At 40.7% G+C, this 23,711-nt stretch overlaps 1 protein-coding gene across 1 annotated transcript in view; it reads left to right on the forward strand.

Moving 5' to 3' along the window:
* ephb3a (eph receptor B3a) overlaps nucleotides 1-23,711 on the forward strand; it is a 67,921-nt gene that overhangs the window by 27,101 nt on the left and 17,109 nt on the right. The window contains exons 4-12 of the mRNA XM_061798002.1: nucleotides 1,629-1,784; nucleotides 4,832-5,167; nucleotides 6,783-6,907; nucleotides 9,504-9,660; nucleotides 9,830-9,938; nucleotides 11,483-11,535; nucleotides 13,908-14,030; nucleotides 17,101-17,348; nucleotides 22,561-22,776. Coding sequence (XP_061653986.1) covers nucleotides 1,629-1,784; nucleotides 4,832-5,167; nucleotides 6,783-6,907; nucleotides 9,504-9,660; nucleotides 9,830-9,938; nucleotides 11,483-11,535; nucleotides 13,908-14,030; nucleotides 17,101-17,348; nucleotides 22,561-22,776 — 1,523 coding nt within the window. The remainder of the gene's footprint in view (nucleotides 1-1,628; nucleotides 1,785-4,831; nucleotides 5,168-6,782; nucleotides 6,908-9,503; nucleotides 9,661-9,829; nucleotides 9,939-11,482; nucleotides 11,536-13,907; nucleotides 14,031-17,100; nucleotides 17,349-22,560; nucleotides 22,777-23,711) is intronic.

Genomic DNA, 23,711 nt, shown 5'->3' on the forward strand with positions numbered 1-23,711 from the left:
AAGCTTGCATTCATTTTTGCACAAGGAATGGGAGGGGATGACATAACTCAAAATATCTTCCGCTCTTTGAATTTTCAACCATGAGGTCGTTCAGGGCACTGGCCGACTGGTTAGAGCGTCTGCCTCACAGTTCTGGGGATCGGGGTTTCCATATTGCTAAGAATGAAAAATATGATCGTCTCAAATGCAAGGCAGAAAAGACCAAGTAGAATAGCTTCAAAAAGGAAATTTGGGGCATTTCCAATCAAAATGATCATGCGAACCCAATAAAAGGACATAAAATGACCTTTAAGTTAAAGTACAGATACAAAAAAGAAGTGTTAAAAAAATACTGATAAATGTCAAGGTACAAAGTAATTAAACTCCTGATACTCCAACAACAGATACTCGGGAGCTTAACTAAAAATTAAAAGAGTACACTCTGAACCAACCAATCAAAGGAAAGGGGGCGGTCTTAGCCAAATATAGACAAAGTGGATACAAAACTGGGTCAAACAGAAATAGTTGCAACAGGGGCCTTTTCTGGACACTCGAATGACAAAACCAAGGTGTTTATTTATTTTTTTAATGAAATTGACACTTTTATACTAAATCCGTGTTAGAGAGTCACTCTATGGAGGTCTAAATAGCCAGATTATGTGGCCTCTAAGTATAAAAGTAAAAATAAATGTTTACTGTCAATTATAAACAGTACACATTTTGATTAAAAGACAGGGGGAAAAAAACTCTGGACACAAATTAGTTTCACTCTTACATTACCATAGATTACTGAGAACAAGGGAAAAAAACATGTCACATGTTGTTCAAGAGCTAGCTAGCATTGGCTCGACTTTTATGCTCAAAACAATGTTCCCATAGCTTTGCTAACATTGTGAACTGACGAATAAAAAATGCTACATGAGCTAAAGACAGGCGGCACCGTGGAGACTGGTTAGAGCGTCTGCCTCACAGTTCTGAGGACCGGGGTTCAATCCCCGGCCCCGCCTGTGTGGGGTTTGCATGTTCTCCACGTGCCTGTGTGGGTTTTCTCCGGGCACTCCAGTTTCCTCCCACATCCCAAAAACATGCATGGTAGGTTGATTGACAACTCTAAATTGCCCGTAGGTATGAATGTGAGTGTGAATGGTTGTTTGTTTATGTGCGCCCTGTGATTGGCTGGCAACCAGTTCAAGGTGTACCCCGCCTCCTGCCCGATGATAGCTGGGATAGGCTCCAGCGCTTCCGTGACCCTTGTGAGGATAAGCGGCTCAGAAAATGGATGGATGGATGGATAGCTAAGGACAACAACTGAAAAAGTACATCATGTTTTTTTTTCGATTACATTTATTTTTAGAAAGATATCATTCTGGTCGCCAACTACGTTAAACCGTAATCTTTACCAAACTCTTAAAACATCTTCCTCCATGTCACTGCTGTGCCTGTTTTTTTTTTTTTTTTACCAATGACTTTTTTTGTGGAGGTTAAAAAAAGTAGAAAGTAAAGATGCGTTTTGAAATGTAGGGATTCAAGCTAAAAGAGAAAAATACATAAGTACAAACACCTGAAAAATCTACTTAGTGCAGTAATGTAGTACCAGTATTTGTACTTGGTTACTTCCCACCATTGATTTCTTCTCTCCTCTCATCCAGTTTGCATCCCTGGGACTTTCAAATCCAAATTTGGGGACGGATCCTGTGTTGCGTGTCCGGCTAACAGTCGCACAGGTGCCCGAGGAGCCAGTGTTTGTCCCTGCCAAAGTGGGTTCTACCGCGCTGATAGCGACCCACCTGACATTGCCTGCACTAGTAAGTCATCCCGTATTGCCAATGCTTAAAAAAAACATTGCCTGGTTTTTTGGTCTTTTGACAAGAACAGAGAAATACTCGAGCGATGTGATTATCAACTAATCGAAGGTTGCCTTCGACCAGCGACCCCCAACTTTTTTTGCACTAAAGTCTAGTTTCACATAGACATATTTCGACGGACCGTCATAGACATAAATCAAAACAAAAGATAAAATACAAAATACAACTCACTAAATGTAGTTGTTGTAATTTGCGGGTGCCCTGTGCAAGTTTTTCTTCAACTAGCCGGCGGCTCTCATCTTGTGTTCCATAGCATTGCATGTTGTAAAACGGGACACCAATGCCAGGCTCCCAAAAATTAATCTCATTATCTCCATCCATCCATCCATCCATTTTCCATACTGCTTATCCTCACTAGGGTCACAGGCGTGCTGGAGCCTATCCCAGCTATCTTCGGGCGAGAGGCGGGGTACACCCTGAACTGGTCGCCAACCAATCACAGGGCACATATAAACAAACAACCATTCACACTCACATTCACATTCACATTCACACCTACGGGCAATTTAGAGCCGTCAATCAACCTACCACGCATGCTTTTTTTGTGGAAACCGGAGTGCCCGGAGAAAACCCACGCAGGCATGGGGAGAACATGCAAACTCCACACAGGCAGGGGCGGGGATTGAACCCCGGTCCTCAGAACTGTGAGGCAGATGTGCTAACCAGTCGTTCACCGTGCCGCCTCTCATTCTTGCTAAAATATTTCCACATGCCCATAACATAGTAAGGCCATATGCTGTGCAACAAGTACCGTGACTTTGGTTTTTGTGTGTTGCTATGAATTAAAATTTTCGTTAGCACACAGTCGTTTGCCCCTGCATTACTGTACATAACAGCTTGGCGACAAAGATGTAGCTTCACTTCACTCGGCTGGCCTCGTTCCTCGCTGCCGGTCCCGTGGTCCCGCTGGTATGAATATTTTAAGAGCAGCGGTGATCAGAATAGCCAAAGCTAGTGAGGCTAACCACTATTCTCAGCCACAAAAGGCTTATTTTCAAACTCTCAGACCCGCACAGATATATACGTAATACCGTGTCACCTTGTTGGCCGGACAACAAGGTGTTTTAGGGCAATTGCAAAGTCCTCTTTAAAGTGGCTGATTGGTAGATGAGATGCCAATTAGACAACTTCAAGTATTAAATGTTGATGCGGAGTAGTAAAGTCAATTCATAAACTCGGCTAATTGGTTCAACCACTAATATACGCAAAACTGACCTCTAAGTACAGCATACAGTGACGGTTGGGTTTAATAGCCATCATTTGTGGTGTGCACTTGCAGGATTTTTCTAAAGTAACTCCTTGTAAACTTTTTTTTTTTGCTCCTAAAAAAAAAAGGAAACGTAACATGCATTGTACAATATGGAAACAAATGTGTGCTATGACAGTAGCAAATTGTAGGCATGCTGACACTAATGTGATCTGATACACTGTCCATATCAGTTGTGGATGGACAAAGCTCTTAGCCCAGCGATGGTGCTGATGGAGAGTGACATGAGCTGCCTCGACTGTGTAAATCACCCCCGGGGAGCCTTTCCACACGTTAAATGACACACACGGCCACGCAACTGTCCTCCCCAGATCCCTGTCGCAGGAACACTGTGCGCTCTGACACTGACCAGCACACACACGCACACACACACACGCACACACACACGCAGGCAGGAACTCGGGCAGCACCACCTCCAACTAAATATACAAACACACAGGCCTGACACTTCTGTCCCTGTGGCCTGGCAGAGCTTGTGTGCCAGGCAGCCTGTCCTTTGGGTGGTGTTGCACAAGCGAGGTTGAGCCAGTCGGCAGCTTGGGCTCAGCGTGTGTTTTAGTCGGGCGTCCAATTAGAAGAGCCTCCACTCTGAACTGTCTGTTTCTAATTGAAAAGGACAGGCCGAGGGAAACGTGGCTTAGGGTTGAAGTTAGTGCCAATTTAGGGGAGGATTCTCTCCCTCCTTCGTTTCTTCTTTGGCTGTATAGTGAACCTATAGTGAAAGTGTTTACTGTTATTGCAAGATACAGCGCAGTACTTCAGTGCATTTGGGTCTTGAAAATAAATCCTGCCTTAGGGCGTGCTATGAAGCCCCAGACGTTACATGAAAATTGTAGCCAGAATATTCAGTGGCTATAAAAAGTCTACACACCCCTTTTCAAATGCCAGGTTTTTGTGATATAAAAAAATTAGAACAATGCAAATTATCGAGCTATGTCAAGGTCTTGGTAATGTCACTGTTGTGCCATATTTTTGTCCACTTAATGATGACTTTCTTCATTAAGTCATTTGTTCTCCATTCTATATTTAGTTCCTTGGAAAGTATTTTTTTTTACATTTTTCCTGAATGATACCTTTGAACAACAAGAGACCATTGATGTGGAAAGTCTCTGGGGACCATGGCTTTTGCTGTAAAATGTGACAGGAAAAGCCGACTAGAACGTCGGAAATTGATTTGTGGTTAATTAAAGACCCTTTAATTGGTGGCAGGTGTGCTGACTCCCATTTAACATGGGTTTGAATGGGATTGGTTTATTCTGAACACAACAACAACCGCAGTTCTAAGAGGGTGTGCACACTTGTACAACCACATTATCTCAGTCGTGTATTTTTACTTTCCTTCTTGAAAAGATAAAAAAAAGCAGTTTTGAACAGGGGTGTTTAGACTTCTTATATCCACTGTAGTTATAACAGTCACATAAAAAAAGTAACTTGTGGCTAATATGCGCACAAAATAGCAATTAATAACCTTAATATCATTCCTGGACAGTTTGGTAAGGAAATGGAGTGCACCTTCTCTAGAAACAGTAAAAGGTAGAGGACATCGACCACTGCAATTTCTAGCGAACGTTTGCTCCATTTATTACCCAGGTGTCCCAATTTGTTCACGGGAATGCTAATAAACCCACAAATTAGTATTCCGTGGCCACATGAATTGTACTCCGTCTTTTGCCATTTCATCATAAAGGAATGATTGACCTCATTCTTCAACACCTTGCAGCTATCCCCTCAGCCCCCCGCAACGTAATCTCCAGTGTGAATGAGACCTCGTTGTCCCTGGAATGGGAGGAACCCGAAGACACCGGTGGAAGGAGCGACTTAGTGTATAACGTGGTGTGTAAGAAATGCCTGCGAGACCGCAGCCCGTGCACCCGCTGCGACGACAATGTGGACATCTCCCCTCGGAGGCTGGGGCTGAGGCAGCGGAAGGTGGTGGTGAGGAATCTGCAGGCTCACACCCGGTACAGCTTCGAGGTGCAGGGGGTCAACGGCGTCTCGGGGAAGAACCCCGCCACGCCACGTTACTCGACGGTCAACATCACCACCAACCAGGCCGGTTAGTAGACCTGTCAATGACGTTACACGTGTGTCCACAAACCAAGCTAATTCATAGGGCTTCCCCGATCAATATCACTTAAAAGCACAATGAAAGAGGCGGTTTATTGGATCCTACGCTCAGTCAATGTCAATGAGTGTGTTAATGATCTCTTAGCAGAGGTGAGGGGACATGTGTCAGGACTTGACTCGAGTCAGTTGGCAATTGTAGGACTTGAGACTCGACTTGCTTGAATTTTGCAACAGGAGCTTGGGACTTAGTTAAGACTGGAGACTTAGTTATGACTTGCTCTTACCCGTATGTATCGTCGCTGTCTGTCGGAATCCTCGCATCTTCAAAATCACTACTATTCAGAAAAAAATGGAAAACAAATGCTTGAGTTATCTAACAGAGCATCATTCTAGTTGGTATTAGACCTTATATTGTTATCATATACCTTCACACACCAACATATACACAACACCACCCCAAAATCATGTTTAATTGCTATTTTAATAGACTAAAGAGTTGCTAATGGATTAAAATGGTAGGACATGTCGCCAGCAGAGACAAGCCCTTAATACTTCACAAAAGCAAATGACTGCGTTTACATCATCTTCCCCAAACTGTTGTTCAAAGGTCTTAGAGCCATGAGTGATGCAATAAATGAAATGATGAGCTGACTAAGCAGTTAAGTAGACAGAAATAAATCTGCACGCACTTAACCTTCGTGGCTGACCAGTTCCTTCTACACCAAAGTATTATAACAATCGATTTTTAGCAAAACATACTTATTAACCAAACTATTTTCATTTGTTAATGTCTAAAAAAAAACATCCAGACTCAATCTTTAGGCGACATAATGCCGCACGGCTCGCGCAGTGTGATGGAAGAGCTGGAGTTTGACAAGACTTCTCAGACAGTTGAGTGTTCAAGAGACTTAAAAGATTTAAACACTTTACATTGGTTAATAATATGTGATAATAACAGAGGATATGTGATTTACTCTCACCTCTTGGTACTCAGTAAACACAGCAGCAAAAGTGAACACTGTAGACAACATTAAAAAAATAAAAAATACATCCAGTTACAGTACATGGATTAAATGTAAAGAAAACATTATACATTATATCTCTCCTTTAAGCCAATGTCACCTTCATACACCAAGCAAACTCTTCAGCACCTTTCACACACTGTAATCACTTAAATCAACCTACACTTAATCCACTTTACTGCGGTTAATGGAACGCAGACAATGGCTGTGAGATGAGTCACTTATAGGATTCACCAACCCATGAGGTGAAGGTGAAACATGCGCCATTTCTTCAATCATTATGGCTGCCCAGTTGAGCCTATTAAATCTATACTTTGATCCAATTTGTGATATCTTACTGCAAAGTTTGGTTTGAAGACAGGTGAGCAACACATCAGAATTTTGTTCCTGACTGGCGGACACATGAGGGTGGGGCAGGCATATTTCCAGCCCAGGTGAGGCGGAACTACAACAAGAAACAAACAAGTGAAAACAAAACAAATATCACATAGACAACGGAGAGTTTTGTGCCATTCATCAAAATAATGAAGCTGATTTTTATATTTTTCCTAAAGCATGTACTTTTGCTGCATTCCCCTGCAGCACCTTCCGCAGTACCAACAGTCCATCTGATGCGCTCCACTGCAGACACCTTGAGTCTATCATGGCTGCCCCCGGAGAAACCTAATGGGGTCATTCTGGACTATGAGATTAAATACCACGAAAGGGTGAGTTGGACTTTTCATCTTTTCCTGATGCTGGGAAATACAATATTAAAGTGGTGCGTGTGAAGGGGTCATTTCTAATGATGGAGAGCCTCAGCAGCTCCTGCGATGTTGAATCATTGGTATTGATCAAATTCTCTGCATGGACCTGCACAGTCTAATGTGTTCCTTTTATGACCTCCAATGGTCAAACGACCTTCATATTGCAGAAAAATTCTCTGTCGGAGTGTATGCTTGCATCATGATATCTGCTTAAAAAACTGAGACTTTTATTTTCATATTAGCAGTACTGTCAGTTGTCGCTGTAAATTTCAGGTACGCAACAATCATGTACCTTGCTTGCTATTTTCATAATCTTATGCTAATGTAATTTCAGTATTCCAGAATTCATTATGAAAATTGAAATAAAAAAGCTGGTCTCATTCCTTGCTTAGAAAATTCTTATTAAATGTGTGGAGTGAAGCTTACTTTACATTTGGATTACTTTTTATACAACGTACAAGTTCACAATGGTCGGTAACTCTGTTGATGGTGGGCTTTGAAAAGTGATTTGGAATCTTTGTGAATCTTTTCTTGCTTAATAAAGGGTAAATAAAAATAAATATAGTGGAAACTCCAAGGTTGAAAAGAAACAATCAGTTTTCCCATAATTATTTTTAATTTTCACAATTCATCGTTCACTATTCACAAATTCACATATTCACATTTTTCATGTAGAACCTATCCGCAGCTATTCACAGAAAAACTAAACGCTGTTTTTGTGCTCTTTCTGAAACGCCACAAGATGCCACCCAAGCCATGTCTCAATGAGAATTGGTGTCAAGGAAGTATGTTGAAGTGATACATCTCGATTAAGTGACAAGCTTTGTTTGTTGGGGGGGGGGTTATGCTTTAGCCTGGATTGTTAGTATTGGTTGAAAGACTTCAGATTTTCTGTCGTCGACGCTGAGGTGACGATCGTCGAGTCGCCGTCGACTAATTGGTGACGTTATTTATGTTTTTTAAAGTTGTTAATTCGCCGCAATTGTTTCTCTTCAGCCTTCAAGTACAAGCTCACTCCCTCAACAACAGACATACAGTACACTCGCTCACTTACTCATCCAATCACATTCAGACAGTCACTCATTCAATCACACTCAGACACTCGCTTGTCCAATCACATTCAAACACTTTTACTGCCTCACAGACAGTCAGAAATTGTACTTGCTACAGTAGTGTGATTGTAAAAAATTACAGGAGGGACTGCTTTACAATAATGTAGGCTATTGTAGAAATCCTGCTACCGACCATGCTACGATGATTCTTGCGAGAGTTTAATAAACTCCGACAATCTGTGAGGCAGTGAAGGTGTGTGAGTGTGATTTGTCATTGGATGAGTGAATCTGAGTGTGGGGTTGACTGAAAGTTAGGAAGAGGAGCTTGAAGGCTCAAGCGAAACACCAGCTGGTTGTTTGTTATACCATATTTGAGGATAAGATTGCAAATTGTCCAAGTGACCTTGCTCATTTTTAGTAAAATATTTCCACACACTTGAGGCATGGACCTACCTCCTGTTGCTTTAAGTGAGGCTTCTGTGTTTAATCAAGCTCCGACTGTCATTGCAGAGTGGTAAAGTGCATTATTAACCATTCAGTCCGATATAGCCGATTGTCCATTACAATGAAGCACTTTTTTTTTAGGCCATATGCACCCACATTATTGTACAGTACAAAATTATTGTTTTTTTTTCATGGGCTAAAACACTACAGTACAGTACAAAGTCATTAAGTTATTGTAAATAAATATAAATATAAAAAATATCCAAACTTACTACGCGGGTGTGCTTGGTCAATGTGACATTGTTGATGCACAGTACGCATCATGTATGAGTTGCTTTCGTGAGCCGCGAGGAATTCGTGTGCTTCCTAGTTCCAAATCAGTTGCCAAAGATATACGGCTTGATACAAAAAAAACCATTTACTGTACCAAAAATAGGATGTTCCAGACTCCAGAGACTTGTGTTTGTATTCCTCGGTTAACACTGTCGCCACGCCGTTCTCTCTCTGCGCTGTGAGTCGATGTACAATAGACAATCGATACATTCATCATGATATGGCCCCCACGTCAATACCTGACATTCAACATGGACACCACGTAGGCACGTCTTTTGGAACTGGATCTATTTTTTGGGATGTGCGACCCTTAAATACGTCAGTCCCCTTCTCTGCCTGCCTTACGCCACAGCGCCAGTAAACAACAGCGGCCAATTCTGGAACTAACAGACTTTGTCAACGGCAGTTTAAGTGACAATTGGAAACTATTTTTGGACACATTGTTCAGTCCCCACGGTCCGTTTTATCCGATATCGGATGTATTGGGGTCCGTTTTATCGAGGTTCCACTGTATATACATTTTTAGAGGGGGGCTGTCAATTACTCTCTGATTTTTATTGCTTGCAGGAAGGCTTGGTCACTCTGCCCTGCAAATAGTCACTTAAAATACGACCTTTATCAATTCAGTTGCATAGTCCTGCTTGTACACCACACATCTAGCAGGAGGACAAATGTCATTATTTGGGAATGCAAAGTGATCTGTGAACATGAACCGTCATGTCCTCCAGGGCCAGGCTATGTCACACACTGTAACATCCCAGCTCAGCTCAGCCAAGGTGGAGGGACTGAGGGCCTCTACACCCTACGTGGTGCAGGTCAGAGCTCGCACCGTCGCAGGGTACGGTCGCTACAGCAACCCCATGGACCTCAGCACCAGCCTGCACAGTAAGACCTCTTGTGTTGATCTCTCTAGCGATCTGTTGCTATGGTTTACGGTTTTAGAGCTCCACAATTTTAATGGCTTCTGCTATCCAGGTGGTGCAGAACACTGTCTAATCCCTACAGCCCCGCTTTGCCGGGTGCTCATTTGTGCATTTTGTGTGATTCGGTTCAGGTGATCCTCAGAAGTCTGTGCAAGACCAGCTGCCTCTAATCATAGGTTCCGCCTCTGCAGGCTTGGTGGTCATTGTTGCCTTGGTGGTAATTGCTGTTGTCTGCCTCAAGTAAGTGCACAACACTGACAACGTGAACTCCGTGTTTCATTTAGCTAATTAGAGTTGAACAAAGAGGCTAATTAAATGTTTACATGGCATTCAGAGGTGGAAAAAGTACTCAGACTCTGTACTTTAGTAGAAGTACTGATACTAGTGTAAAAAGCCACTGGTAAAAGTAGAAGTACTGATACAACTCCTTTATTGAAGTACAAATACAGACTCTGAAATGCACTTAAAAGGGGAGGTTTGCAGCTTTGCAACCGCTAACAAGATTTTAATATAGCCTCACTTTACTAATTCCTGTTTGCAAACAGGAATTTTTCTCCAGAGGTGAATATTCCATCTAACAGGTCAGCGTGAGACAGCAGAGGTGTGCCCACGACTGCACAAGAATGATTGACACCTCGTCTGTCTTTGATTGCATGTTTTCATCGGGCGCGATGGTTTCTTAAAAATCCAATTAGAGGTACACGATGGGTCCATAGAGAGCTTTACAGATCATTTTACTAATGCACCGGTATTACTGTAAGGTTATACTAACAGTTTTAACAAAAATGTGTTTTTTTTGTAAATTACAAACTCGCACTTTAAGTGCAAAAGGAAATAATTTACTGTCACTTACATAATTTACTTAAAGGATTATCTGTGCACACAAAAAAATTCCCTGTATTAACTTACATAGCACTTGTTCTGAGAAAAACACAAAAAATACATGTACAATATACAATACTTTACATGTTGCATGATGTTCTTTGAAACCAAGCGCTACCAAGCATTGGCTCACCTTTTATGTTAGCGAAACATAGCTCTGCTAACATTATAAACTGATTACCAAAAAATAAATAAAAAATGCCAGGTCGGCATTGTAAATGGCAAACTGTTGTCAATTGCCATCCCTGGATAAAAAAAAAAGAAATTATTATTAAATTAAATTCAGTTATTATTATTTTCAGATCAGACAGATAATTTTTGTATGCCAGAAGCATGTGGATTTTAGGTAAGATAACAACATGGGACAACTCATTCGTCATGTCAATTTTGTAGCCGACAACATGAAACAAGTATATTAAATAAGGCCAAGGATCGGGAATGTCTCACTGTCCTCATTTTTTCCGATATATAAGACCCCAAGACCTCACTCAATCAAAATCTCAACTGCGGTTGACTTTACCTCTTTCTATTGAGATCTTTTTTATGTCATGTTTGTCATCCGTGGTGGTTGAAAAAAAGCAACAAGCCTATATATTGACAAAGTAAGGAGTAGAAAGTACAGATAACTGTTATAAAATGTAGGGACTAAAAGTAAAAAGTCCAAAAATAAATCTTCAAGTAAAGTACAGGTACCTGAAAAATGTACTACTCCACTAACAAAGTATTTATACTTGTTTACTTCCCACAAGTGCATGCCTTCATAGAGTGAGCGCACACTTAATCTTCTAAATGGAGGAGTTCTTGAAGAAAATAAACGTCGTTCAGTGGATTTATCTGATGGCGATAAAACGGATACCTGGAAAAAGTCAAGACTTATTATGTTAATGTAACTATGTTTACAGGAAACAGCGCAGTGGCTCTGAGCTGGAGTACACAGAGAAACTGCAGCAATACAGTAAGTTTATGTGTTCTGCAGCTATGCTTTATTGGTCATGCATCCACTGTTAACCAACTGATTCAATAAAGTCACCTGACCCAGGCAGGAAACAAGTTTTGTGTTTGCATAGTCCCCCCCATTCAATCTGGACAATGTCATGCTCTGTGTGTTTTTCTTTCTACGTTAACTAAGCTAAATATGTTGTTAAGGTGCCATTGAAAAATTCGCCCAGAGACAGCAAATTAATTTAGACTCTGGCACGACAACAGCTCAACTCTTTCTTTTTATCACTGACCCCGGGCTAATGTTTTTAGATTGTGATAGTCCTCTGTTCATCCGAGAGTTGGTTTGCCCTCGAATCTGTTTGTTTGCCAGTGACCTGGACTACATCATGGTCATCTATATAATAAATCACACAAATGTGTATTAAACTTTAAAACTAGATAATGAAATGCATGTAGAAATTGCGTGTGAATGCTGAAAACTCGATGTTGAATGAAATGAAATCAAATTCATTGAAATATGTATCGAATGTGAGACTTGAAGTATAATTTAATGTGAATGGTTTGGATTGGTTGAGAAATGTGGAAGGACGAGTTCAATCTACTGTAAAATGTCTGCATACATTAGAAAATGTGGAATACCAAAAATTGTGGATGAAGAAAAATAGTTGACAATATATCCCAAATGAGCTGAACATTTTGAAGTTTGGTTTTCAACCATTGAACAATTAGATAAATGTGGAAGGATGAGTTAATTTGGAAAATGTCTCCATTTATGTCAATGTGATTTTTTTCCCCATGGGAAATGTGAAATTGATTTGAATCCGTTGAGAAATGTGGAAGGAGGAGGTCAATATGTAAATTGGCTGCATTGATTTGGGAATGTTGTCTTGGAAAATGTGGAACACCAAAAATTTAGGAATATTTGGAATGTGAAAACTAATTTCTTTTATGTCACAAATGAACAAAAAATATTTTAAGTCTTCATGGTTTGAATCCGTTAAATAATTAGCGCTAATGTGGAAGGATGGGTTCGATTTGGAAAATGTCTTTTTTCTTTTCAATTTATTTTGAAGAATTGTAAAAGAACTATTGGAAGATGTCCTGTGTTGGAATGGTTTGAATTGTTTGAGAAATGTGGAGGTTTTGGTAGGACAAAAAGTGTGGAGCGTAATAATAGTAAATGATAATTATAGTTAAAGTAGAAACTGTTACCGTCAGAGGTCTAATCGTTTTTATTATTATATATTCATTTGTTATGGTGACAAAGAAATGCACTGCATCATACATCATATAGCATCTGCTGAAGCTAGATAAGATAAAGTATTGAAGAGAAAAGAAAACTCAAACCGTGATAATGAACATATTGTTACATAAATACCTCACTGACTGCGTCACCCAAAACTGAGCACTATTATCTTTGAAAAGGCAAAATTTCTGGACAGCATGTAATTGGTATTGTGTGTAGTTTGTGTACGTGTCAAATATGATGCTCATCGGGCCCTGCTTAGCATAGCAATTATGAGACATGTTTTTTTTAGCCATAAAATGGAAAGACACTAAGTATCAGAATAGAAAAAAAACAAAACAACTTCCTCATTAGCAGTAGCGAAGTAATTCTCAAAAGACCCTGTAAAGTGAATTCAAAGATGTTTTGTCAAATAAATTACATATGAAGAATTGTTGAAAAGGTGCAAAGACTGATACCTGTTTAGTACTCAGTTGTGGAGTATGTTTCCCCATTTCTGATTTAGGCTCAAACTGCGCCCGATGACACACGTCGGCATCCGGCATTAGTCGGCCCGCCCCCACTATGTAAGAACATGAGGGCCTTCGTTCTGCTGCTGTGGCAGTTTTTGATTGCATCGTTATCAGCCGTTGAGTGCGTGCACATCTGTCAGAGAAAGACGGAAGAGTGAGAAGGGGGGATTTATTTATTTTTTTAAGTCCAACTTGACAGCCAGCGTGTGGACAGGGGTTTTGTGCATACGTGGCTGCTTTAGAGCGCCTCATTGTTGTGCCCCACATCGACCCGGTGGGATATATTCCAGCCACCGTTAGGCGGATATGTTTTTTGCGGCTCGACCATGTAGTTTTGTTTAGGCATAAGAAAGATGCTAGACGAAGTAGCATCCTCTTTTCCGGGTCAAAGTAATGGTGTCTGATTGACAGTTGACAGTTAAGCGGTTTTCAGCGGACATGCCCACGAGTCAACGGCATGATTTTTTTACGTTTTTGACACCTCATTTTATTTGCTTCTCAGTCAAAATCTTAGGACATTTATTTTCATTTTACAGGGACTTGTAGGTCATCATGTAGTACATGTAGAACGCATGTTACATTTCCTCCACTTATTTCCCATTTGTTGTTTCTTTTTCTATAACTCAGTTTCTCCAGGTGTGAAAGTGTACATTGACCCTTTCACCTACGAGGACCCCAATGACGCAATCCACGAGTTTGCCAAGGAAATCGACATCTCCTGCATAAAGATTGAAGAAGTCATCGGTGCAGGTGAATAGCTCTGCAGCTTTTGTCCGAAAGGGATGGCCAAATGAGTCGTGTTCATTAATGATTTATCTGAACAGGAATGTGCCATCAAGCCAACAGGTTTGTTCTGTGTGATGGGCTTTAAGCCAGAAAAAAGACTTTAGAGTGTTGCACGCGTGAGATTCAGAGCGTGCATGTGTGAGATCTGGGGGGTGGGGCAGGGAAGGATTGAGGTGAAAATCTTTCCCTCCCTTCAATCTGTTTTTGTTTCTCTCCGGCAGAATGTTCTGTCCTGATTTCACCTCCGAATGAATGTGATCGACTATTATCCCTTCCTATCCTTTACTTTTGTTCTCCTTCTCTCTCCTTTTTTTGTAAATGTTTGGATTCAGGCACCACATGCACAACACCCATGTTCCTCACCCGTCCACGTTGTCCCTACACTACTCCGAGACTGCACGCCCGATCACGACCGGTCACCCCTTCGCTCCCTGACATCTTTACCCTATGAGCGAAAGTGGCGGGCTGTGCGTTTGGTACCTGAGCCTTTAGTGGGGACTTAATCCATCTCTTAACACAACCATTATTACCTCTCGATTATAGAAACCATCAATATATCATACAAAAATGCAATACTATGCCCTATACATCATCTGGAGTAGTTCAGAAACAATATTTACCTAATAAAATAAAAATGGAAAAAATAAAACGCATCATCTAATCAAAGATCCTTAATATTAAGTACTCATTTGTGTAGATCACTACAGAAGTGCTTTGCTAGTCGAAGTTGGTTGTAAAAGGTTTTGCTCTGACCAACCAATCAGAAGATGGAAAAATGCCGACGTCATTGAGGGCCAGTTTGCTGGCCTTACGAGAACCAATTTTAAATCTGATTGGTCAAGGAAACAACCTCATTGCTAATGTTGTTTAAGTCACATCGGCCAGCACTTATGATTTTGTGAAGGCCCTGGGCAAAAGCTTGGACACGGTCAAGAAAATTCAGAGATTTGTTTCAAAAAATAATTCTCTATGTAGTACTGAATTGTTGAGCTATAGCATTTTACTGTTTTGCTTTTATTTTTTTCTAGAATTTTGGGTGGGCTAAAACAGCACCGCGTGACGCACTTTCGAGTCCGACATAAGTTGCCCCTCCCCCAGTATACAAGAACTTGAGTGCCTTAGTTAGCATCAGCGCTTATCTGTGCAATTCCGGCAAGCAGTTAACTAGCTAGCAATGCCTACACCCTGAAAATACATATTATCTGTGAGTGCCTTGTTGTTAGCCATAAGTGTGCAAGTCACGCAGAAAAAGGCGGAATAGCGTGGCAGGTGTAAAGTATAATTTTGAAAAGTCCAACTTGACAGACAGTGGGTGGACCGGGGGGCTTTGGGCAAGTGTGGCCACTTTAGAGCACCTTGTTTTTGGCCGTGAGTGCACACGTCTCGGCGAGAAGGCAGAAGAGCGAGGTAAATCTAATTTAAAAAGTAAAACGTGACAGCCAGCTTGTATTTTTGTGTACGCATAAGAAGATGCTCGACGAAGTAGCATCCAATTTTTTCAGGTCATAGCAGTAGTATTTGTTTAGATTTGAGAGTTGAACGGGACGAGGTTTCAGCTCATTCAGAAGACACGTCCACAACGGTTGAGAGCGGCTTTCATTTTGCATTATTCTGAAGTCTCATTTTACATACGTCTTTTTGTTTTGTTTTGTTTTTTAATCATTCAAATTTGGCAGGGTTGTTAACAACAGTCTTCTCTATGATGTGTCAAATTTACAAGACATACAGTGGGAGGAAAAAGTAAGTAAACCCTTTGGAACTTGTTAAATTCCTGCATACATTAGTCATTAAATGTAGTCTGATCTTCATCAAAATCACAAGAATGAACAAACAGAGTCTGCTTAAACTAATACCACATGAAGAAGAACACGTTTTCATATTTGTATTGAAAATAACATGAAAACATTTCCAAAAAAGGGAGGCAAAAGAAAGCAACAACCACAACTAAACGTTTCTTGTAGTTGCAGATCAGACGTGCAAATGAACAGGATGAGTTTTGGCTCAATCCTCTTTACAAAACTGTTGCAGTTCAGCAAGATTCCTGGGATGTCTGGTGTGAATAGCTCTCTTTAGCTTATGCCACAGCATCTCGATCAGGTTGAGGTCAGGACCTTATATATAAACTTGTTTAAAGCTGGGAAAGCTTACTAAAGTATTCAGTCTTGATATCCATCAGTCCACGGTTAGACAAATTGTCTATAAATGAAGAAATTTCAGCGTTGTTAATTCTTGTCCAAGGAGTGGGTAGCCTATAAAGATGACTGCAAGAGCACAGCATAGAATGCTCGATGAAATAAAAAGAACCCTAGTATCAGATGAAGACTGACAGAAACACTGGCACATGCCAACATCTCTGTTGACAAATCTACCATGTGTAAAACATTAAACAAGAATGGGGTTCATGGAACACCACGGAGGAAGCCGTTGCTGTCTAAAATGTTTAAGTTTGCTAAAGAGCACTTGGATGATTCCCAGCACTACTGGCAAAATATTCTGTGGACAGATGAAACCAAAGCACACCAAATTTAAGAAATTCCAAAGGGTTTCATACCTTTTCCTCCCACTGTATTTATTTTCGCTTGTGTTATAATGAGTTTTAGTTTCATTGTAAAATTTCACCCAGAAATCCAATATCCTTAACTTTTTCGGAGTAGTGTTTACATACATGTACTGGAAGCAATGAAGCCAAGACAAACGCTGCGAAATGAAGAGAATAGACTGTTGGGTATAAATGAAAAAAATTTCATGGAGCTCATATTAGAAGGTTGTAAATGTAGGTCATTGTTTCTGATAATGTTTTGGCCAGCATAGAAGACCTCACTGGCTCTGACTGTCCACCGCTGCTCTTTTGTAACACCCCACGGTTAGGCACTGACCACTCAAATCAGCCCAAAGTTCCCTCTCTCTCCCCTCACACTCTCCAGCTTCCCCTCCTTATCCTCCCTCAACTCACTGGACCCTTGTCCCTCATCACCCTCACCCCCTCCTTCCATGCCCACACCCCTTTTTGCCTGCACCCCTTGTATCGCCCCAGGTGAGTTCGGCGAGGTGTGTCGCGGGCGGCTCAAGCTGGCCGGCCGCAGGGAGATGGTGGTGGCCATCAAGACCCTGAAAGCAGGCTACACGGAACGCCAGAGGCGGGACTTCCTGGCCGAGGCGTCCATCATGGGCCAGTTCGACCATCCCAATGTCATCCGGCTGGAGGGCGTGCTGACACGCAGCTGTCCCGTCCTCATCATTGCAGAATTCATGGAGAATGGCGCGCTCGATTCCTTCCTGCGGGTAAGTCTGGCATAAAGTGCTCACCACGAACACCTCCGACGGAAAGATTATTTTCTGTGCGTATCAAAGTGGAGAGGAACTATGAGGTGCCCAAAAAGTGTAAGATAGTTTTTCTAGTGTTTGTGAGAGACTTTTTGGTGCAAGGGAGAGTTTTTTTGGGGTGAATTTGTTTTTTTTTGGTGGTAGTGATTTTTATCGTGAGAATTTTCTTGTGTGTGGGTAACAGGTTATTTGGTGTGTGTTAGAGGTTTTTGATGGGACTGATTGGCTTTCTGGTGAGGGCTAGTGTTTTTTTTTTTGGTCTGTGTGTATGAGTTTTTTAGGTCAGGGTAAGAGTTTTTTTGGTGGGACTGTGAGGTTTTTTGTTGAGTATTAAAGATTGGTGCATTTGATTTTTTTGGCGAGTGAGAGGTGTTTTGGTGATGTGGGATTTTCAGGTGAGTGTGAGGTTTTGTGTGTGTAAGAGGTTTTTTGGTTCATGTGTGAGGTTATTAGTGCTAGGGAGAGGTCTTTTTCTGTGTGTGTGAGGTTTTCTTTTTTGAGTGTAAGAGTTGTGTGTATAAGTGAGGTTTTATTTGTAAGAAGGTATGGGTGTGAGTGAGCATTTTGTTGTGAGATTTTTTTCGGTGAGTGTGAGATTTTTGGTGTGAGTGAGATTTCTTGCTCAGTGTGAGGTTTTTGAATGAGAATTATTTGTGTGAGTGAGAATTTGTTTGAGTGAGTTTGAGGTTTTTGTGTTTTATTGAGGTGTGTGAGTTTTATTTGTGTAAGAGCGAGAGATTCTTTTGTGAGAGTGAAAATGTTTTGGTGTGAAAGTTTTTCCCGTGTGTGTGAGAGAGCTTTTTGTTATGTGTTTGAGGTATTTTGGTGAGTTTGAAAGGGTTTGATGAGTGTGAGAGATTTTTTTGTTGTGTGTGAAATGTTTTTTGTGTTTCTGATCATTTTTGGGGTTTGTGAGAGCTTTTAGGTGTGTTATAGAGGTTTTTTTTAGTGCGAGGGGTTTCTTGTATGAGATGTTATTTGGTGAGTGAAAATCTTTTAGCATGTGTAAGAGGGTTTATTTGATGTTTGTGTGAAAGGTTTTTTGGGTGACTGAGATTTTGTGTGTGTGTGTGTGTATATGAGTAAATTATTTTTTCCCCCTACATGAGTGAGAGGTTTTTGGTATGTGTTAGAGGTATTTTTGATAGTCTAAAAAGTTTTGGTTTGTGTACACTAAGAGATTTATTGGAGGGTGTTAGCTTTTTTTTTTTGAGATTTTGTATGTTTGAGAGGATTTTTGTTCTGTGTGAGACTTTTTGGGAGTCGTGTGAGAGTTTTTCTGCTTTATGAGAGAGATAAATGTTTTGGGGGGACTTATACGGGATCAAACACACACACAAAGGCATAGCCAAAATGTCCTATACACACTGGCAGACACTGACGACACCGGCGGGTTATCGGAATGTTTTCCGCTCCATAAAACACCCCGAGGCGTTCACTTGCTGACTGATGGAGATTAAATGTGCGATGTAACGTTTGTAGACAGGGACAGTGTCTCTGCTTGACTTTCCTAACTGATGCCGACACTCTTTTTCAACGCAGCGCAAACTCCAGGTGGAAAACTGTTGCGTTTGAATGCGCGCTTCAGTGTATTATTCCCTGAGTCTTTGTGCGACGACGGAATACATTAGTGATCAGAGTCTTTGGCTTTGCGCCGCCCTCGCCCACGCAAAGTGGCGAACAAAGACAGGATGAGAAAAGAGGTGTCGTACAGTACATTTACAACTGCGCGGCGCCTATTACGTGTCGTTTGCATCGAATCAAATGGGTTATTTCGCGTGGTTGCATTGAGAGAAGACTTATCCTGAATGGATTCTGTTATGTTTTAGGTGAGTCATTACAGTGCCTCATACCTTCAATTACCATTTTTATGGTTACAGATATCCACTAAATTTGTGTTTTCTCCGATGAGAGAATTTTTGGTTGTGTAAGAGAGGTCTTTTGGTGTTGAAACAGTTTGTTTGGTGAACATGAGAGTTTTTTTTTATAATGTGAGAGGTTATTTGTGTAGTTTAGTGTAAGGTATTTCGGTGAGTGTGGGAATTTTTTTTAGGGTGAGAAATGTTTTGGTTAGGTGAGAGGTTTTTTGGTGAGCGTGGGAGTTTTTGTCATGTAAGAGAGTTTTTTTTTGGGGTGTGAAATTTTTTTGCTAAGTGTGAGGTTTTTTTCTGTTGTCTTTTTTTCTTTGTTTTTCTTTTTATCAGAGTGAGACATTTAAGTGAGTGGGAGTTTTTTTGTTGTGTGGGAGTTTTCTTTGGGTGAGAGTGACAGGAGTTTTTGTTTGTGTGTGAGAGGTTTTTGGGTCTAAGTGAGAGTTTTTTGTTGGGTGTGAGACTTTTTTGTTGGGTGTGAGACTTTTTGATCAGAGTGAGAGGTGTTTAAGTGAGTGCGGGAAGTTTTTTGGTGAATGTAAGTTTTTTGAGTGTGAAATTGTTTTTGTGTTTGTTTTTTTTGGTGTGTGTAAGAGTTTTTGTTGATGATGTTTTTGGTGTCTGTGTAAGTTTTTTTGGGCTTGTGAGAGGGTTTTGTTGTTGTGTGAGAGTTTTTGGGTGTAACTGAGTTTATTTGGTGTTTATTCTCCACCCAAAAACTATTATTGTTCTGCCAACTTTCACCGTTCGACTCCTTCCACATTTCTTCACTGACTCAAATCGTTCCAACTTCAAACTGTTGCTCTCATTCAGGACATCTTGGGATCTATTCCCATTCCCCAATTTCTTTCCAAATAAAATATTTTTCATATTTACATCCTTCTTCCACATTTCTTGACTGATTCAAACGATTCCAACTTTGTCTTAATAATAATAATGAGTAATGAACACTTCATCCCTGTATCCCATGAAACTATGATTTTATCCATCCATCCATCCATTTTCCGAGCCGCTTCTCCTCACTAGGGTCGCGGGGGTGCGGAGCCTATCCCAGCTATCATCGGGCAGGAGGCGGGGGGTACACCCTGAACTGTTTGCCAGCCAATCGCAGGGCACATACAAACAAACAACCATTCGCACTCACATTCACACCTACGGGCAATTTAGAGTCTCCAATTCATGCATGTTTTTGGGATGTGGGAGGAAACCGGAGTGCCCGGAGAAAACCCACGCAGGCACGGGGAGAACATGCAAACTCCACACAGGCGGGGCCGGGGATTGAACCCGGGTCCTCATAACTGTGAGGCTGACGCTCTAACCAGTCGTCCACCGTGCCGCCATATTTAGTTTTAAATAGTTTTATTTTTGAATATTGTTTTAACCCTCACTTTATGTAAAAAATAAAAAGTATTGTCAAATTTGTAGCTCCGATGCTTTCGCTTCATGTCAGCACCTCTGATCCATAACCTGTATATTTCTAATATTGAATAAAAATATTGTTCCATTTCTGCAGGAGGAGACTGTCAACATCATGACTTTATGACTTTTAAATTCCTGCTTTAGTCTTTCTGAACGAGCTACTTGACATTTATTGTAGCCACATGCACCTCCATCAAGTGGCAGCCTGTGTAATTAATCAGCCGCAGCACATTAAACGGCATGCAAACATACCGGCAAATGCGCTTTTAAATGTTGCTGTGGTCATTACTCATTAAAATCACTGATAGAATGAGTCAAATTAATGTTTTTTGTGCACATCTGTACGAAATGGCGTTTTTCAGTGGTTGCTGTTTTAATTGCATCACTCTTGAGATATTGCTTCCGGAGAAGTCAACACAATTGTTAAAGCATCCCTTAATTTTATAGAAATTGAGCTGTTTATTGAGAAATGAATGTCGACTCAAGAGTCTGTTCCTCCCTGCGGCAATTGTTCCGAGTGAGTTGTCCTATCAAGATAAAAAACATAACAAATAAAAAAATAACAGCGTGTGTGTCCTCCCCCGGTCACACTGTCACACTAACAATGACTCAAAAGGACTCAGAGTTCTAGAGTTGCAAAAATGCAAAAAGTTGGCCTTAAAGAGGTACGGCTCGAAATAAAAGCAAAACTAATGTAGATGCTTTATGATAAACATTCAAACCAGCAGTGTTGTGTTAGACTTGAGCTATGGGAATCAAAATTTGCTGTTTCAGCCTTGAAGAAAATAATTCAACTTAATTGGGTATTGATGTTTTCTGTGATTAATTCCACTTCCATTTACAGATATCAAGGTCCAATGGAGTGCTGATCCATTACAATTTTGAGTCTATCCCCATTTGGTTTAAAAAAATATATAAGAATAATAAATGGAGGATTGTAAATAAAGTGTATTGTTTGTGTCAGGCTAATCCAATGGAAAGAGAAGAAAATGCAAAATCTGTAGATTTTCCATTCTCTTTAAATGTATTACGGAACAAGGAAGGTCGAACAGTCAGCGTCTTTTTATTGGATGCTGCCCGATGACATCGCTTTTAGGCGCTCTCTCGGAGAAGGAATTTGAATTTCTTGTTTTTTTTTGTTTTTTTTACAGTAATGAAAAGAGAGCTATTTAAGTTAAAAATATTTGAAAACATTTTAAAAAGGCCATATTGAGCATGTGTCTGATGATTGGTTTTACATACGTTGTGATGCCACAACTCTAACCTCATTACCAATATTACGCACTGCACTTATCGCACTTCAAATTTTGTAGAATGTTATACAGTACCTGGATTTGATTTGTGGATGTTTGTTTATCTCTTAGTAAGTTAATAGTTTTTAAAATGGTATGAGTTATTTTTTTTTATATTTCACACTCAACAAACACCATGTATGAAAAAAATAAACTAAAACTAATACTGAAACTCATAAAAACTGAACTAAAACGAAGCATTTTTGAAAAACAAACTTGCTCTAAAAACCCTGCATGGTACTTCACTAAGGAGAGTCACTCTAAATTCGGACTTCCCTGAAAATGCCTAAAAATCTGCAATATTGCAGGATTCCAGTTTACAATATTCAATTTTATTGGCTTTAGTATAACAGTACAGAGTCTAATTAGATATTGAATTGGACACATAAAAGGTCAGCTGTCAGGGACTGTCATAAGCATGATCACAGCTGTCACATTTATGTGGCCTCACTGACTGACTGGCCTTCTCTGATGTATTCCTCCTACTATATTCAGCTATTTTCCTTTCATTTCAACATACTCTCTTTTGTTCTTACCATTTTTTTGCTTGGCTCTCCTCTAATCAAGCACCATCTTGTTTGCCCTCAGCTGAACGACGGCCGCTTCACGGTGACTCAGCTGGTGGGGATGCTGCGCGGCATCGCTGCAGGAATGAAGTACCTGTCGGACATGAATTACGTCCACAGGGACCTCGCTGCCCGCAATATCCTGGTCAACAGCAACCTGGTGTGCAAAGTCTCCGACTTTGGTCTGTCACGCTTTCTGGATGACACTTCAGCTGACCCCACTTATACTAGCTCACTGGTAAGTATTGTATTACTATTTGCTGAATTTTGTTTGGAAAAAATCCCCTGCCCGTTGAAATGAGGAATACATTGCTAGAAAGGTCTCAAGGTTAATTAATATATTTTAAAAGCTCATTAAATCAAGGCTATTAAATAATGGTGAAATTGTTATTTAAAGGTCTCATATTTTGGCTCTTTAGACCTCCATAGAGTGACTCTCTAACATCGACTTAGTATCAAAGTGCCAATTTCATTTCCAAATACACCTTGGTTTTCTCATACGAGTGTCCAGAAAAGGCTCCTCTGACAGCTACTTCTGTTTGACCCAGTTTTGTAACCGCTTTGTCAATATTTGGTTAAGACCGCCCCCTTTCCTCTGATTGGTTGCCTCCGTGTAGAAGACCCACTAGTGGCAGCATGCTGGCTCGGGAGCGGAAAGGGAAGGCGGAGATCTTCGCTAGTGACATAGATGAGCTCGAGAAATTTGAATTACCTGATTTCAGGCCTCTCGGCAGAAAGACGTCTGGAGCTCAACAATGCATGGAGGATTTTAATTCATATTTCACGTTTACTGAGGCACCATAGAGACAATATTACATCCCAAATACTAGAAAAAGCTGCTTTGGCAAAATATGTCCCCTTTAAGATGGTGGTCTGCGACAAAGTTGAAATTCATATAGTGAATTTGGCAAATGTATTTTAATAGAGATGCTAAAAGGAACATTTAAATGTGAAATGCAAATATTTCCTGTAAAAGTGGCAGAAAAAATAAGATTTATTCTTCTCTTAGATCTTTTGTTTTCATGTAAACATCCATCCATCCATTTTCTGAGCCGCTTCTCCTCACTAGGGTCGCGGGCGTGCTGGAGCCTATCCCAGCTATCATCGGGCAGGAGGAGGGGTACACCCTGAACTGGTTGCCAGCCAATCGCAGGGCACATACAAACCAACAAC

Source organism: Phyllopteryx taeniolatus, chromosome 14 (assembly GCF_024500385.1).
Source record: "Phyllopteryx taeniolatus isolate TA_2022b chromosome 14, UOR_Ptae_1.2, whole genome shotgun sequence".
In the NCBI taxonomy this organism is placed as follows: domain Eukaryota; kingdom Metazoa; phylum Chordata; class Actinopteri; order Syngnathiformes; family Syngnathidae; genus Phyllopteryx; species Phyllopteryx taeniolatus.